This window comes from Scyliorhinus torazame, chromosome 5 (assembly GCF_047496885.1).
Source record: "Scyliorhinus torazame isolate Kashiwa2021f chromosome 5, sScyTor2.1, whole genome shotgun sequence".
Taxonomy (NCBI): domain Eukaryota; kingdom Metazoa; phylum Chordata; class Chondrichthyes; order Carcharhiniformes; family Scyliorhinidae; genus Scyliorhinus; species Scyliorhinus torazame.
The window spans coordinates 171,844,674-171,860,689 of record NC_092711.1 but is presented as its reverse complement, the minus strand read 5'-3'; the positions used below and the strand labels follow the sequence as shown (position 1 = coordinate 171,860,689).

Below are 16,016 nucleotides of genomic sequence, written 5' to 3'. Positions count from 1 at the left end.
CCACATGGGAGGCACGGTAACACAGTGGTTAGCATTGTTGCTTCACAGCGCCAGCGTCCCAGGTTTGATTCCCGCTTGGGTCATTGTCTGTGTGGAGTATGCATGTTCTCCCCGTGTCTGCGTGGGTTTCCTCCGGGTGCTCCGATTTCCTCCCACAAGTCCCGAAAGACATGCTTGTCAGGTGACTTGGACATTCTGAATTCTCCCTCAGTGAACCCAAACAGGCACCAGAGTGTGGCGACTAGGGGATTTTCACAGTAACTTCATTGCAGCGTTAACGTAAGCCTACTTGTGACAATTATGAAGATTATCATTGAGTTTTACCAATTATTACAGGTGCACCAATTTTTACAGGAGCACCATAGAAAACATCTTATCTGGCTGCATCACAGCTTGTGTTATGGGCCAGGGTTCAGAAAACTCCAAAGTATATCATAGAGTTCACCTGACCTGACAATTGTTCATTGACTTTGGTTCCGATGGGCACAAGGGCTGCCTTTCAGGTGTTATTCAACAGAGGCCTTAAGCACTTTTAATCAAAACAAGCTTTATTCTACAAATTTAGTTAACATTTCATAAACCCACACAGTCAGCATTTTTATCAACTACAAACATAGAAACCACACACGCTACAGTACTCTATGTATAACCCTTAACAATTCCCCCCTTTAACTGTTCCAATTTAACAAGATCCGATAAACCAGTACCTCCTTTTCAAAGGTGTGGCCCAGCACACAGCACTCAAGACCTGGTATGGATGCTCTTGTTTCCTCTCCAAAAGAGTAGGTTTGAATTCCTTCCAGGAAGCAATTATTTATTTTCAAGTTATCAAGCAGTCTGGAAACAGCTTTTAAAATGAAGATCGAGAGAGAGGCCAAAATACTCCTCTTTCTGAGTACAGCAGCCAAAAATGTGACAACGAAAGCAAAAGACTCAGAGCCACAAAACAGCCCCAAACCAAAGTGAAAGTAAAACCAACACCCAGAGCCACAGCCCAGCTCCACCCACACAATGACATCACTGAAGCCATGTGATAAGACAAAACATTTCTTAAAGGGACACTCCCATGACACTTGGTATGGCAACTGCTCAGCCCAAGACTAAGAAACTACAGAGAGTTGTGAACACAGCCCAGTCCCTCACACGAACCCGCCTCCCATCCATTGACTCTGTCCACACCTCCAGCTGCTTTGGGAAACCGGCAGCAAAATCAAGGACCCTCCCACCGAGGTTATTCTCTTTTCCAATCTCTTCCATTGGGCAGGAGATACAAAAGTCTGAGAACTCGCAATAATAGATTCTAAACAGCTTCTTCCCCGCTGTTACCAGACTGCTGAATGACCCTCTTATGGACTGAACTGATCTCTCCACACATCTTCTCTACTGAGTAGTACTACACTCCGTATGCTTCACCCGATGTCTACATATTTATATTGTGTATTTATCATATGTCCTATGTGTTTTCATGTATAAAATGATCTGTCTGTATTGTACGCAGAACAATACGTTTCACTGTACCTCGGTGCACGTGAATAAATTTAATCAGATCAAACTTTCTTCATTCTGACACTTGGTGAAGTGGGAGGGTCGGAGGGTTTCTTTCTGCTGGATTGGCCGGTCTCACGACTTTGCTTCCAATGGACCGATGCTCTTTGAGCCTGGGGGAGAGCACATTTCCACTGGAATGATCCACAAAGGCTGGAGTACATTGATTTTATCCTGGATAGTAAATAGGGTTATTCCCCCACTACAGGTGGATCTAAAAGAAACCAGATGGGTTTTTACAACGATCGACAATGCTTTCATGGTCATCGATTACTTTTAATTCCAGATTTTTAATTAATTTAAATTTCACCATCTGCATTATCCTGGGTCTCTGGATTACTGGTCTGGCTATTGTTTTCCGAGATGTGTGTTGTGAGAGATGAAGTCACTATAGCCAATAAGTGAGCTGTTTTCGAGTTGTTTCTTTTAAGTCCTGTACTTTCCCACTAACCTGCAGACAAAACAGCTGCAACTGTATTGTGTATAAACATGTGTTATTGTAACTACTCCTTGAGATGCTTCGGTTCGCTGAAGCATTCCCTGCATGTTTGTAATAAAGATTCCCGAACTTTATCCAACTCTGGACTCCGAGTGACATTTGTCCCAAAACAACCAGGTGTCAGGAACAGGATCCACTGACGGCTCTGGGGATAAAGCCGAACGGGAGGTGAAACATAAAGGGTTAGGGAGCTGGACAGAGTTTGGCGTGTGTTCAGAGGTCCCAGATAGGGGTCAGCCAGCATCATCACATTGATGGATCTGCACAGAAAAGGTCCAACCAGATGGAACTTATAAGGCCCAAGGTGAGGTCAGTGACGCGGGAATTTGAAGAAGTCTTAGGAGAGAAAGAGGTCAGAGTGGACTCACCCACAGCGGGAAAGGTAATTTTGAAATTTCTTTGGCCCTTTTCGTGACATTTTCTCAGAACTTTCAGTCAAGAAACATAAAAGCTGCATTTGTGCTGGGGGATCACCTCCAGAGGGCAGTGTTTCTGCAACCTCCTACGGTGCCAGATGTATGGAAGACTTTGGAAGTTCAATAAGTTTGTCTATGTTTTGAACAATGTTTCAAGTGTACGGCACTTCTCAGTTAGATCAGTTTTGTCCAAGTCGGGTTGTCTCTACCTGAAGGCAGAAGCTGCCGTGCTTTATTGGTTCCAAGGCAGGAAACTCTCGGACATCTTTATGATGCATGTTGATGATACTAGTGAGTTCCAAAACAATGTTACTGACAGGATCAGAACAACATTTAAGGTTGGAGTCAGACTTCTGGGACCTTTAAATAAATTGGATTGGAAATCGGGCAGTGTGGGTCTGATGTGACTTTACATCAACAATCTCAGGGAGACAGTATGAACCCTGTCACAGTCAACGGGGCCGGGGCCTCACAGAAAGATGAAGGTGTTTCCAAAGCTGGGACTGAACTGCTGCAAAGTTGAATTGACGACTGGAGCACACAGGCAAGGCCGGATACAAGTTTTGATGTCTTCGAGCTGAGTTCTGTAATGAAACATCCAGAGGGCAAGGATATTTAAAGGGCAAACAAAATATTAAAAAATACAAGATGGAGAAATGTGTGCTGAAATTTCCATCTTTGGGTGAGCTGCAAAATATAAAATGGATTTTTTTAGTGATGCCTCACTCGGATGAGCCTGGCTCAGTGTCTGTACACTGAGTGATGTGTAAGAATCTCTTTCAGCAGAACAGACAAACATTTCTCATTCTAAATTCAAAGGTCGATGATATTCAGCTCCCATGAATCGAGTGACTCTGTCACATCTTGATGTGATATTTGGTGTGAAATTTCTGTCTGTAACTCCTCCCCTTCTAATATCCTGGAAAAGGACTTTACAAAAGCCATCACTGTTAGTGCAGGATACCCAAATGGAATGTGAAATTCGATCCTATTGTAAGGTCCGCGTTTGGCACCAATCTGAATTGTAACACTCAAATCAATTACATGTCAGACTGTGTTGTGAAAGTTACCTGCAGCTCCTGACTAGTTACAGACCATTCCAGGTACAAGAATATTGTCACAGAATTTATTAAATTAATTGTAATAAGTACAAAATCACAATAATTAACAAAGGCAGTGGATCAGTCCGTTCACTCTGGATCACCAGCCCTCAGCTTCCAGGTGACTGTGGAGCTGTCTCTTGTTCTGTTGACTGAAGTCTATCCTCTTTCTTCATATTGTGTTGTGCACCGAGCTCCAGAGAATTGTAGCTCACTAACCCTTTCTAGTACCTACCTCTAACCATGGCTGGTAGTTTCCTGTGGTTCTGATTGGCCCAAGCAGCCCATGATCAGTCCCTGATTGGTTAAATGGGGCACGATCAATGTCTGATTGGTCTCTGAAGGATATCGGTCACCTTGCTGATGTGTGATGTCAGTTTCTCATTGTGGTGTCACTTCCTCATGATTAATATTCGTCAGGCTCATCGTCCTAACTGATGCCTAAAGTCACCCATGATTATTGTGGTACATTAATTACAAGCCTTATTTAATACTTCCTGTATACTCTACCTACAATGTAACTACTGTTAGGAGGCCCGTTAACTACTCACACAAGAGACCTTGTAACTTATTATTTCTTATCTCGAGCAAAGCTGATTCCACACCCTGAACCTTCAGGCTAAGTTGATCTCTCAGTACTGACCTAATGAACAGGAGCAATCCCATTATCTTTTCCGAGCTTCATGCATTCCAATATGTCAAATACCCTTCAACATTTAGATTCCAGCCTTGGTCACCTTTCAAACAAGTCTCTGTAATGTCTATCAGGACACACATTTATCTCTATCCGTGCTGACAATTCTTTTTTTTTCAATTTAGAGTACCCAATTCATTTTTTCCAATTAAGGGGCAATTTAGCGTGGCCAATCCACCTACCCTGCACATCTTTCAATTGTGGGGGTGAAACCCACGCAAACACGGGGAGAATGTGCAAACTCCACATGACAATGACCCAGAGCCAGGATTGAACCTGGGACCTCGGCGCTGTGAGGCACCACTGCTAACCACTGCGCTACCGTGCTGCCCCATCTGCACTGACAATTCATCCAATCTGTTACCAATGCTGTGTGCATTTTCAATCCATTTTCAGGGGTTCAATAATCCAATAGGGATTTCAAGTGAAACCTCTTCATCCAGTGGGTGGTGAGAATGTGGAACTCGCTACCACAGCGAGTGGTTGAGGTGAACAACATGAATACGCCTGTATCTTGACAAGGGAGAAAGGAATAGAAGGATATGCTGATGGGGGGAGATGAAGAGGGGAGGGTGGAGGCTCATGTGGAGCATAAATACTGACAGAGACCAATTGAGCCGACTGGCCTGGCCCTGTGCTGTAGACTCAATGGAACCGAGACAAATGTATTTATTTTAGATCTACCTGTAGTAGTATGATAAAACTTTTTTCTTGGGATGGAGGCATCACTGGCTGGGTCAGCATTTGTTGCCCATTCATAATTCCCTTGAACTGAGTGGCTTGCTAGGTCATTACAGTGGGGAACAGTTAAGAGTCAACCACATCTGTGTGGCTCTGGAGTCACATGTGGGCCAGACTGGGTAAGGATGGCAGATTTCCTTCACTAAAGGACAGATGGGTGTTTACAACAATCGATAATGGTTTCATGGTCATCTTTAGACTTTTAATTCCAAATTTTTATTGAATTCAAATTTCACCATCTTTCCTGGTGGGATTCGAACCCCAGAATAATACCTGGGTCTCTGGATTACTCGTCCAGCGGCAATACCACTAGGCCACCGCCTCCCCCAAACTATCCAGGATAAAATAAATGCAAAGTCATGAGACTGTCCAGAATGTACCTGTTGTATAGAACCTTGGTCAGACCGCAGCTGGAGGATTGTGTGCAGTTTTACTGCCCTTGTCGCCAGAGGGAAAGGGCAACAAAGGTTCACCAGACTTGTTCCGGGGGTGGCAGGACTGCCCTTTGAGGAGAGATTGGGGAAACCTGGCCTGTGTTCTCTAGAGTTTCAAAAAATGAGAAGTGACCTCAATGAAACCTACAAAATACATAATGGAATAGACAGGGTGGGTACAGGTGAGATGTTTCCCCTGGTTGGAGAGTCTGGAACCAGGGGACACAATTTAAAAATAAGGGGGAAGCCACTTAGGACCGGTCTCGGAGGAGACATTTCTTTACTCAGAGGGTTGTGAATCTTTGGAATTCTGTACCCCAGAGGGCTGTGCAAGCTCAGTCACTGAGTGTGTTTAAAGCAGAGACTGACAGATATCTAAATACCATTAACACAAAGGGATATGGGGATAGTGTGGGGGGAAAGGCATTGAAGTGGTTGATCAGCCATGATCGTATTGAATGGTGGAGCAGGCTCGATGGGCTGAATGGCCAAGTCCTGCTCCCATGTTCCAATGTTGCAAAGGTAGGTAGGTAAGTAAATTGTGAAGGGGACATAAGGAGATTACGAAGGGATATAGATAGGTTACGTGAGTGGGAAAAGATCTGGGAAATGGAGAACAACGTGGGAAAATGTGAAATTGTCCATGTTGGCAGAAAGAATAAAAAAGCTTTTTATCGAAATGGTGAGAGATTGCAGAGCTCTGAGATTCAGAGGGATCTGGATGTCCAAGAGCATGAATCACAAAAGGCGAGTATACAGGTACAGCAAGTAATTAGGAAAGCTAATAGAATGTTATTGTTTATTGTGAGGGGAATTGAATACAAAAGTAGGTTATGCTCCTGTGAGCGGGAATGAATCCAAAAGAATCCCTCGACATTCAGGTCTGCTTCAAACACCAAACAGTTTATTGTTGTAACACCGGCGGGGAGTAAGCCTCTGGGCAAAGGCAGATACCTCTCCACTGAACAAAGGGAATCATCATCATTTATACAATTTCAAATAGTTACTCAGCCCAACTCAGCCGGACACGATCCAATCACAATGATTATAGATTGCACACATTGACTGGTAGATCCAATGAAAGTGGTTACTGGGCAGCAGGGAACTGCGTGATCAGCTCATGGACAGCTAGGGGGTTACTCATGAACTCATGATGCCTTCCAGACCCCCTCATCGACCGTCCTTGGGTCTTGAGTATACATAACTCCCTTATCTTAACCTTGTTACTGGCTGGTACCATTGTCAGAATTCCATAAGAGCATCCCCCTTTGTGAGAAAGAGAGAGAGAGCTGACTGGTGGTAATTTCATCTGAGGGTCACCACACCTCAGATGAGGAGCAATGCTGAGGAGGCAGGGCCTTCATGGATGACCTCAGCCGGTACGGAGTAGAACCCATGCTGTTGGTGTCGCTCAGTATCACAAACCAGCCATCCAGCCAACTGAGCTAACTAATCCCCTGAAATATTAATTATTGCCTGTCTCCCATCACACCATTTAATGTTGTTTCTCAGTCCATGTCAGACAACCTGCCCCATACCTTGATAATTTTCTTCTGCGAGAAACACAGAGATAAATTAAACAAAAGATCCATGTACCCTTCATTGCCCATCACCATGGCAAGGTGGCATGTTTTAAGGGGATCCAAACAGAAATGGGAAGGAAACAGCTTCCAACTTCCAAACCAACTTTCAATCTGTGATCCTTATGAAATTTGAAACCAGGTATTCGCAACAAGGCTCCAAGGGCGTCAGCCCACTGGAGTCAAAGTCGTGAGACCAGCCAGTCCAGCAGAGGAAACGCGCCAACCATTCCCATTGACCAACTGTCAGAATGAACAAAATGCAGTCCTGGAAGTAATTGAGAGTAGCAACACTAACAGCAGAATCCAACCCCTGTAATCACTTGTGAACTTGTTTGTGTCTCAGCAGCTGCGATGAATCACGGAATCCCTTCCCACATTCAGAGCAGGTGAACGGCCTCTCCCCAGTGTGAACTCGCTCATGTGCCTGCAGGTGGGATAACTGAGTGAATCCCTTCCCACACTGAGAGCATGTAAACGGCTTCTCCCCAGTGCAAACTCGCTGGTGTCTCTGTAGGTTGGATAACCGAGTGAATCCCTTCCTACAATGAGAGCAGGCGAATGGCTTCTCCCCAGTGTGAACGCGACGGTGTGCCCGCAGGTTGGATAACAAAGTGAATGTTTTCCCTCACTGAGAACAGGTGAATGGCCTCTCCCCAGTGTGAACTCGCTGGTGTGTCTGCAGGCTGGACATATGAGTGAATGTCTTCCCACACTGAGAGCAGGTGAATGGCTTCTCACCAGTGTGAACGCCCTGGTGTGTCTGCAGGTGGGATAAGCGAGTGAATCCCTTCCCACACTGGGAGCAGGTGAACGGTCTCTCCCCAGAGTGAACTCGCTGGTGTGGCTGCAGGTTATCGAACCGAGTTAATCCTTTCACACACTGAGAGCAGGTGAACAACCCCCCCCCCCAGTGTGAGTTCGCTGGTGTATCTGCAGGCTAATCAACTGAGTGAATCCCTTCTCACGCTGAGATCAGGTGAACGCCTTTCCCCAGTGTGAACTCGCTCGTGTATCTGCAGGTGGGATAACTGAGTGAATCCCTTCCCACACTGGGAGCACGTAACCGGCCTCTCCCCTGTGTAAACTCGCTGGTGTCTCTGCCGGTTGGATGAGGAAATAAATCCCTTCCCACACAGAGCAGGCGGCAAAATGTGGAGCGTAGGGGCTTTTCAGAGTAACTTCATTGCAGTGTTAATGTAAGCCTACTTGTGACAATAAAGATTATTGAAAAAAAGAGGTCGCAAATTCAAAACAGAGCTGAAGAGAAACTGCTTCTCCCAAAGGGCTGTGAATCTGTGGAATTCACTACCCCAGAGTGTGGTGGACCTGGGACAGTGAGTAAATTTAGGGAGGAGTTAGACAGATTTTTAGTCGGGTTGAAGGGTTCTTCTCGATGGGCCAAATGGCCTAATTCTGCTCCTATATGTTATGACCTTATAAAGGGGGAGACATTGAGTTGCTCCCAGATGTTGTCCAGATGTTTCAGTCAGAAACTCATTGTCCAACCTCCACATTGTGACATCACAAAGGAGCTCGTCCTCTTAATCAACCAATAGGAATAAGCCCGCTCCGCCGTGACGTCACTGCCCAGCGCGCAGTAGCGGGAGCCCCGCTCCCACTCATTGTTCTCCTTCCCCCACATATCCTCGAGACAAAGTTTCCAGGCAACCGGCTGACAGTTCCGGCCGTCGGTGTGTCCCCTCCCCCACCACTAATACGGGATTGCGCATGTCTAAGGGAAGGGGCAGCTGCGCATGTACAGGGGAGCTCACTTCCGCTGACCTTATTGCTGAGATGACCAATAGGAAGACTGGAGGACCGGAAGGACTCTGCTCCTCCGCCAATCAGAGCTCCCCCATTGTCTCAATGCGGAAGTTGGACACGGAGGTTTCTGCCGAGCAAAACTTGTTCCTCCGACCCTAAATGAGCTTGAGCTGCACACAGACAGAACCTTCCTCCTGTCTCCAACATCTGTGAGTAAAACACTTTCTTTTCTCCCTCTTTCCGTTTATTGTCTTCAATTGGTGATTTGCAGCAACTGAAGAGAAAGGAAGTGAATCCAGAGAGGGTGCAGACCCTGGAAAGCTTGGCCCAGGTCTCTCTCTCTCTCTCACTCAAAGACATTCACATCCTTTGCTCACTCAGCTTGACACATTTATTTGTCTGGCTAAAAGGATGGTCTCTTTCCTAATGTTCACAATTAAAGGTCTGGTTTCCCCAGGAGATGACGGACATTTAAGATGACAGTAAACAGGGCCAATCCAACTCAGCCAATTACTTCTCTGTAGGTCTACTGTCCATCATCAACAAAGTGATGGAAGGAGTCATCAAAGTTGCTATTAAGTGGCAATTATTCTGCAATAACCTGTTCCTGGATGCTCAGTTTGGGTTCCGCCAGGGTCACTCAGCTCCTGACCTCATTACAGCCTTAGTTGAAACTTGGACGAAAGAGTTGAATGCCAGAAGTGAGGTGAGAGTAACTACCCTTGACATCAATGCAGCATTTGACCGAGTATGGTATCAAGGAGCCCTAGCTAAACTGGAGTCAATGGGAATCTCCACTGGTTTGAGTCATACCTGGCACAAAGGAAGATGGTTGTCGTGATTGGAGGTCAATCATCTCAGCTCCAGGACATCACTGCAGGAGTTCCTCAGGACAATTTCCTCAGCCCAACCATCTTCAGCTGCTTCATCAATGATCTCCCTTCCATCATAAGGTGAGAAGTGGTGATGTTTGTGGATGACTGCACAATGTTCAGCACCATTCTCAACTCCTCAGATAATGAAGCAGTCCATGTCCAAATTCAGTAAGACCTGGACAATATCCAGGCTTGGCCTAATAAGTGGCAAGTTACATTTGTGCTACACAAGTGCCAGGCAATGACCATCTCCTACAAGAGAGGATCTAACCACCACCCCTTGACATTCAGTGGCATTTTCATTGCTGAATCCCCCACAACCAACATCCTGGGGGTTACCATTGATCAAAACTGAACTGGACTAACCATATTAATACTGTAGCTCCCAGAGCTGGGAATCCTACAGCGAGTAACACACCACCTGATGCCCCAAAGCTTGTCTACCGGACATCTACAAGCACAAGTCAGGAGTGTAATGGAATACGCTCCACTTTGCTGGATGAGTGCAGCTCCAACAACACTCAAGAAGCTCGACACTATCCAGGACAAGGCCGCCTGATTGATTGCGTCGCCTTCCACAAACATTCAAACCGTCCACCACCAACAAACAGTAGCAGCTGTGTATACCATCTACAAGATATACTGCAATAAATCATAAAGGTTCCTCAGACAGCACCTTCCAAACCCACAACCACTACCATCTAGAAGGACAAGAGCAGCAGATACCTGGGAACCTCACCACCTGGAGGTTCGTTTCCAAGTTAGACACCACCCTGACTTGGAAATATACTGTCCCTGGGGCAACATCCTGGAATTCCCTCCCTAACAGCACAGGGGATGTAGGGCAGCATGGTGGAGCAGTGGTTAGCGCTGCTGCCTCACGGCGCCGAGGTCCCAGGTTCGATCCCGGCTCTGGGTCACTGTCCGTGTGTAGTTTGCACACTCTCCCCTTGTTTACGTGGGTTTCGCCCCCACAACCCAAAGATGGTCACCGCATTATAGGAAGGACGTGGAGGCTTTGGAGCGGGTGCAGAGGAGATTTACCAGGATGTTGCCTGGTATGGAGGGAAAATCTTATGAGGAAAGGCTGATGGACTTGAGGTTGTTTTCGTTGGAAAGAAGAAGGTTAAGAGGAGACTTAATAGAGGCATACAAAATGATCAGGGGGTTGGATAGGGTGGACAGTGAGAGCCTTCTCCCGCGGATGGATATGGCTGGCACGAGGGGACATAACTTTAAACTGAGGGGTAATAGATATAGGACAGAGGTCAGAGGTAGGTTCTTTACGCAAAGAGTAGTGAGGCCGTGGAATGCCCTACCTGCTACAGTAGTGAACTCGCCAACATTGAGGGCATTTAAAAGTTTATTGGATAAACATATGGATGATAATGGCATTGTGTAGGTTAGATGGCTTTTGTTTCGGTGCAACATCGTGGGCCGAAGGGCCTGTACTGCGCTGTATTGTTCTATGTTCTATGTTCTATGTGCACGGTAGGTGGATTGGCCACGCTAAATTGCCCCTTAATTGGAAAAAATGAATTGGGAACTTTAAATATATAAAAAACAATTAAAAAAAAAAAAAAAAAAAAACAGCACAGGGGATGTACCTACACCTCAAGGCCTGCAGCAGTTCAAGAAGGCAGCTCACCGCTACTTCGGAAGGGCAACTGGGGATGGGCAATAAATGCTGGCCTGACCAGCATTGTCCACATCCCGTCAATTAATTAAAAAAAATTCAATATTGGACAGAGATATGTCGAGTGTGTTTATATGGTATGTATTATATATATTATTGATGGTTCTGTGATAACATACATCTATTATTATTTCTAGTTTTGTAATATAGTACTGTACCGACATTATATATTTCCAGTCATTGCAGCAATGACAGAATCCATTTGGTAACTCAAGTCAATGCTGACTCTCTGTACAGCAATCCAGTCAGTGCCATTCCCCCTCGATATCCCTGTTCACCAGCAAGTTTTTTTTCTTCAAGTAACCATCCTATTTTATTTTAAATTATTGATCATCTCGACTTCCACAACCCTTGTGGGCAGTGAGTTCCCTGTCATGACCACTCCATGACTAAATAAAATTCTTCCTCAGAATTTCCCCATCTCTAATCAGTAAATGTACTGATATGGAGATTCTGTACTCTTGTACAGGTTTTAGTGAGTTTAGATTTGTTGATCAGCACTTTCAGGAAAATTGGGAGGAAAAGTAAGTGAATACAGCCTGTATATTACACCCATTTTTCATCCAGTAATATAGACATATATCTGTCTGGCAGCCTGCATGAAGTTTTTCAGGTCTCTGTGTCCAGGACAGGAAGCAGTGAGCTTGGATCTCTCAATCAGCCTGAATCAGCACCTTCAGGAGAATTGGGAGGGTGAATATTAGATACAGCAGAGTGAGAATGGAGGGAGAGTGTGTGGGATGGAGATTTAGAGCATTTCAGGGAAAGAGAGAGGAAAGAATGTTCGATAGAAACTAGAATTGTCTGTTCTGAGTTTCTATCCTGTACTGACAATGATTACTATTGTAAAATCTGTTCACAGGAAGTTCGAACGAGAGGAGTTTGAGGCCAATATCTCAAACTAAATATCACGTCAAGAACTGACTGAGTCACTCAATTCTTGGGATCATTGGCCTTTGAATCTAGAAGGAGAAATGTTTGTCTATTCTGTCTGTTTCAAGAGATTTTAAACATCAGTGTGTCTGGAAAAGCACTGAGACACATATGCATACCCGTGTGAGACTGTTACAGAGCACTGACTGTGGAAAGAGCATTAACCAGCGACACAGCCTGAAAAAAATACTTCACCATTCAGAGCAGGGAGAGACTGTATAGGTGTTCTGTGTGTGGACGAGGCTTCAACTGATCGTCCAACGTGGTGAGACGCAAGATCACCCGGACCATGGAGAAACCATGGAAATGTGAGGATTGTGGGAAGGGATTCAGAGCCCCGTGCGAGCTGGAAAGGCATCAACGCAGTCACACTGGAGAGAGGCCGTTCACCTGCTCTCAGTGTGAAAAGGGATTCACTGACATTAGCAGCCTGTGGAGACACAAACGAGTTCACACTGGAGAGAGGTCTTTCACCTGCTCTCAGTGTGAAAAGGGATTCACTGACATTGGCAACCTGCGGAGACATGAACGAGTTCACACTGGGGAGAGGCCGTTCACCTGCTCTGACTGTGGGAAGGGATTCACTCAGTTATCCAGCCTGCAGGGACACCAGCGAGTTCACACTGGAGAGAGGCCGTTCACCTGCTCTCAGTGTGAAAAGGGATTCACTGACATTGGCAACCTGCGGATACACGAACGAATTCACACTGGAGAGAGGCCTTTCATCTGCTTTCAGTGTGAAAAGGGATTCGCTGACATTGGCAGTCTGCGGAGACACGAACGAGTTCACACTGGAGAGAAGCCTTTCACCTGCTCTCAGTGTGAAAAGGGATTCAATGACATTGGCAACCTGCGGAGACACGAACGAGTTCACACCGGGGAGAGGCCATTCACCTGCTCTCAGTGTGAAAAGGAATTCACTCAAATTGGCAACCTGCAGAGACATGAACGAGTTCACACTGGAGAGAGGCCTTTCACCTGCTCTCAGTGTGAAAAGGGATTCAATGACATTGGCAACCTGCGGAGACACGAACGAGTTCACACTGGGGAGAGGCCATTCACCTGCTCTGACTGTGGGAAGGGATTCACTCGGTTATCCAGCCTGCAGAGACACCAGAGTGTTCACACCGGGGAGAAGCCGTTCATCTGCTCTGTGTGTGATATGGGATCCACTCAATTATCCAACCTGCTGAAACACAATGTCACTCACACCAAGAGCAGGCCCTTTAAATGCTCTGACTGCAAGAGGGGTTTCAAAAGCTCTCAGCTACTGATGTCTCACCAGCGCGTTCACTCTGAGGAGAGACTGTTCAGCTGCTCTCACTGCACAAAGAGCTTTAGAACCTCACCCAACCTGATGAAACACGAGCGAGGTCACACCGGGGAGAGCCTGTTCACCTCTCCGACTGGGAAAAGATTCACTCGGTCATCACTTGCTGAGCCACAATGTCACTCACAGCAATGAGAGACCCTTTAAATGCTATGGAGTGGGATTAAAAGCTCTCGGGTACTGATGTCCCACCAGCGCATTCACACTGAGGAGAAACTGTTCAGCTGCTCTCACTGCACAAAGTGGTTTCAAACATCATCCACATTGCGGAGACACCAGCGAGTTTACACTGGAAAGAAGCCATTCACCTGCTCTCACTGTGGGGAGGGATTCACTCAGTCGTCCAACATGCTGAGACACCAAAGGGTTCACAAGTGATGACGGGTTGGATTCTGCTGTTATTCCTGCAGTTAATCACATCCAGGACTGAACCTGGAGTGGGTGGATGGGTTTGCCTCCTCTTCAACTCCCTCCCCGGCCTACTTTCTGGCGCGGCCGGCCCCTGAACACCTACTCCATCTTGAGTCGGGAGCGGCGTGCTAAAGAAGTCCCCCGCGCATGCACAGGATGGCGCGGCCCAACTGCGCATGCGTGGGTTGGCGCGGCGCCCATTTGGCACCGCGAAAGGAGGCTGGAGCAGCGTGAACTGCTCCAGCGCCGTGCTGGCCCCTATGGGGGCCAGAATCGTACGTAACCGGGCCCGGTTTGCGACGGCATTCACGATGGCGCGAACTCTTGGGCCCAATATTGGAGAATCGCCCCCAAGGTGTTCTGCATTAACCTTGCTTGTTGCTAAGGCTTTGCTACATTTTGTGAATGTTTCTGTTAAGGCTGCAAAACTTTTTCATTACTAGATGTATTTGTAGAACAACGGTTTATTCATTACGAGGGCTTTTATGCAACTTTTCTTGAAACCGTGTTAGATTCTGACACGTATTAAGTTGCTGTACAGCAATACTCATATTTTTATCTGAAACAATGACTTTGCCTTGTGGATATTCCATTTTCTGTCTGTATGTATACTGAATTTAAGAATGATACTGCATTGATTCTTCAAGGTACCAATAAATCAGTGAAGCAATAAATCTGTCATCGATTAATGAGCCTCTTCCTTTGACCTGATGGAATCTTTAATTTTTCTTGTTAGTCACGGTTGCGTCACTTTTCCTGTTGGATTTTGTTTCTTAAAGGAATCTATATTTTATGTAAATATGTGATAATTCCTTAAATGCGACTGCCTGTGTATCATTACACGTTTTATTGTAAGTTCCTAACCAACTGCAGACAACTTGTCCCTCATGGCTTGACAGTTTCCTTCTGAGACAGAACCATGTAACCACCAAAGCCTATCTTCATCTGAACTGCATGCTTTGGGGTTCCAAACAGGAACAGGAACTATCTGTCATCTACCTTCCAAACACCCTTTCACTCTGTGATCCTTGTGAAATTTGAAGCCAAGTATTTGCCACAAGGCTCAAGAGCATCAGCCCACTGGAGGCAAAGTCGTGAGACCGGCCAGTCCAGCAGAACAAAATCCCTCCGACCCTCCCCATTGACCAACTGACAGAATGAACACAATGCTGTTCTGGGTGTAATTGAGAGTAGCAACAATAACAGCAGAATCCAACCCCTGTAATCACTTGTGACCTTGTTGGTGTCTCAGCAGGTACAAGGAAACACAGAATCCCTTCTCAATTTGAGTGCAGGTGAATGCTCACTCCCCGGGATGAACTGGCTGATGTCTCCGCAGGGTGGATAAATGTCTGAATCCCTTCCCACACTGAGAGCAGCTGAATGGCCTCTCCCAGTGTGAATGCGCCAATGAGCTTCCAGTGCAGATGGAGCTTTGAATCTCTTCCCACAGTCCCGGCATTTCCACTGTTTCTCCATGTTTTGGGTCTCCTTGTGTCTCTCCAGGTTAGACAATTGAAGCCTTACTCGTACAGAGAACACGTGTACAGTCCCTCCCCGCTGTGAAGCTCTGTAACTGGTTGAAGCTCTTTCCACAGTCAGTGCTCTGGAACACTCTCACTCGGGTGTGTGTGACCCAAAGAATCAAGTGACTGTCAGATCAAGATGTGATGTTTGGGATTTCTGACCGTAATACCTCCTTTTCTAATATCCTGGAAAAACAATTTACAAAATACATCGCTGCAAATACAGGATAGAAACTCAGAACAGACAGTTCTAGTTTCTCTGGAACATTCTTCCCTCCCTTATTCCCCAAAAGCTGTAAATCTCCATCCCACACACACTCCCTCCATTCACTGTATCTAATATTCACCCTCCCAATTCTCCTGAAGGTGCTGATTCAGGCTGATTGACAGATCCCTGCTCACTGCTTCCTGTCCTGGACACAGAGATCATAACAAATAGGAGCTGCAGTCGACCATTTGGCCCATTAAA

General features: G+C 46.1%; 1 protein-coding gene and 1 long non-coding RNA gene across 2 annotated transcripts in view; one reads left to right on the top strand and one right to left on the bottom strand.

Moving 5' to 3' along the window:
• LOC140420686 (uncharacterized) overlaps positions 1 to 16,016 on the bottom strand; it is a 105,300-nt gene that overhangs the window by 74,544 nt on the left and 14,740 nt on the right. The gene's annotated exons all lie outside the window — the stretch shown is intronic.
• LOC140420682 (uncharacterized) lies at positions 7,795 to 14,873 on the top strand. The gene is made up of 2 exons (XM_072504679.1): positions 7,795 to 8,985; positions 12,210 to 14,873. The coding sequence occupies exon 2, from the start codon at positions 12,570 to 12,572 to the stop codon at positions 13,743 to 13,745; it is 1,176 nt and encodes a 391-aa protein (XP_072360780.1). The 5' UTR covers positions 7,795 to 8,985; positions 12,210 to 12,569; the 3' UTR covers positions 13,746 to 14,873.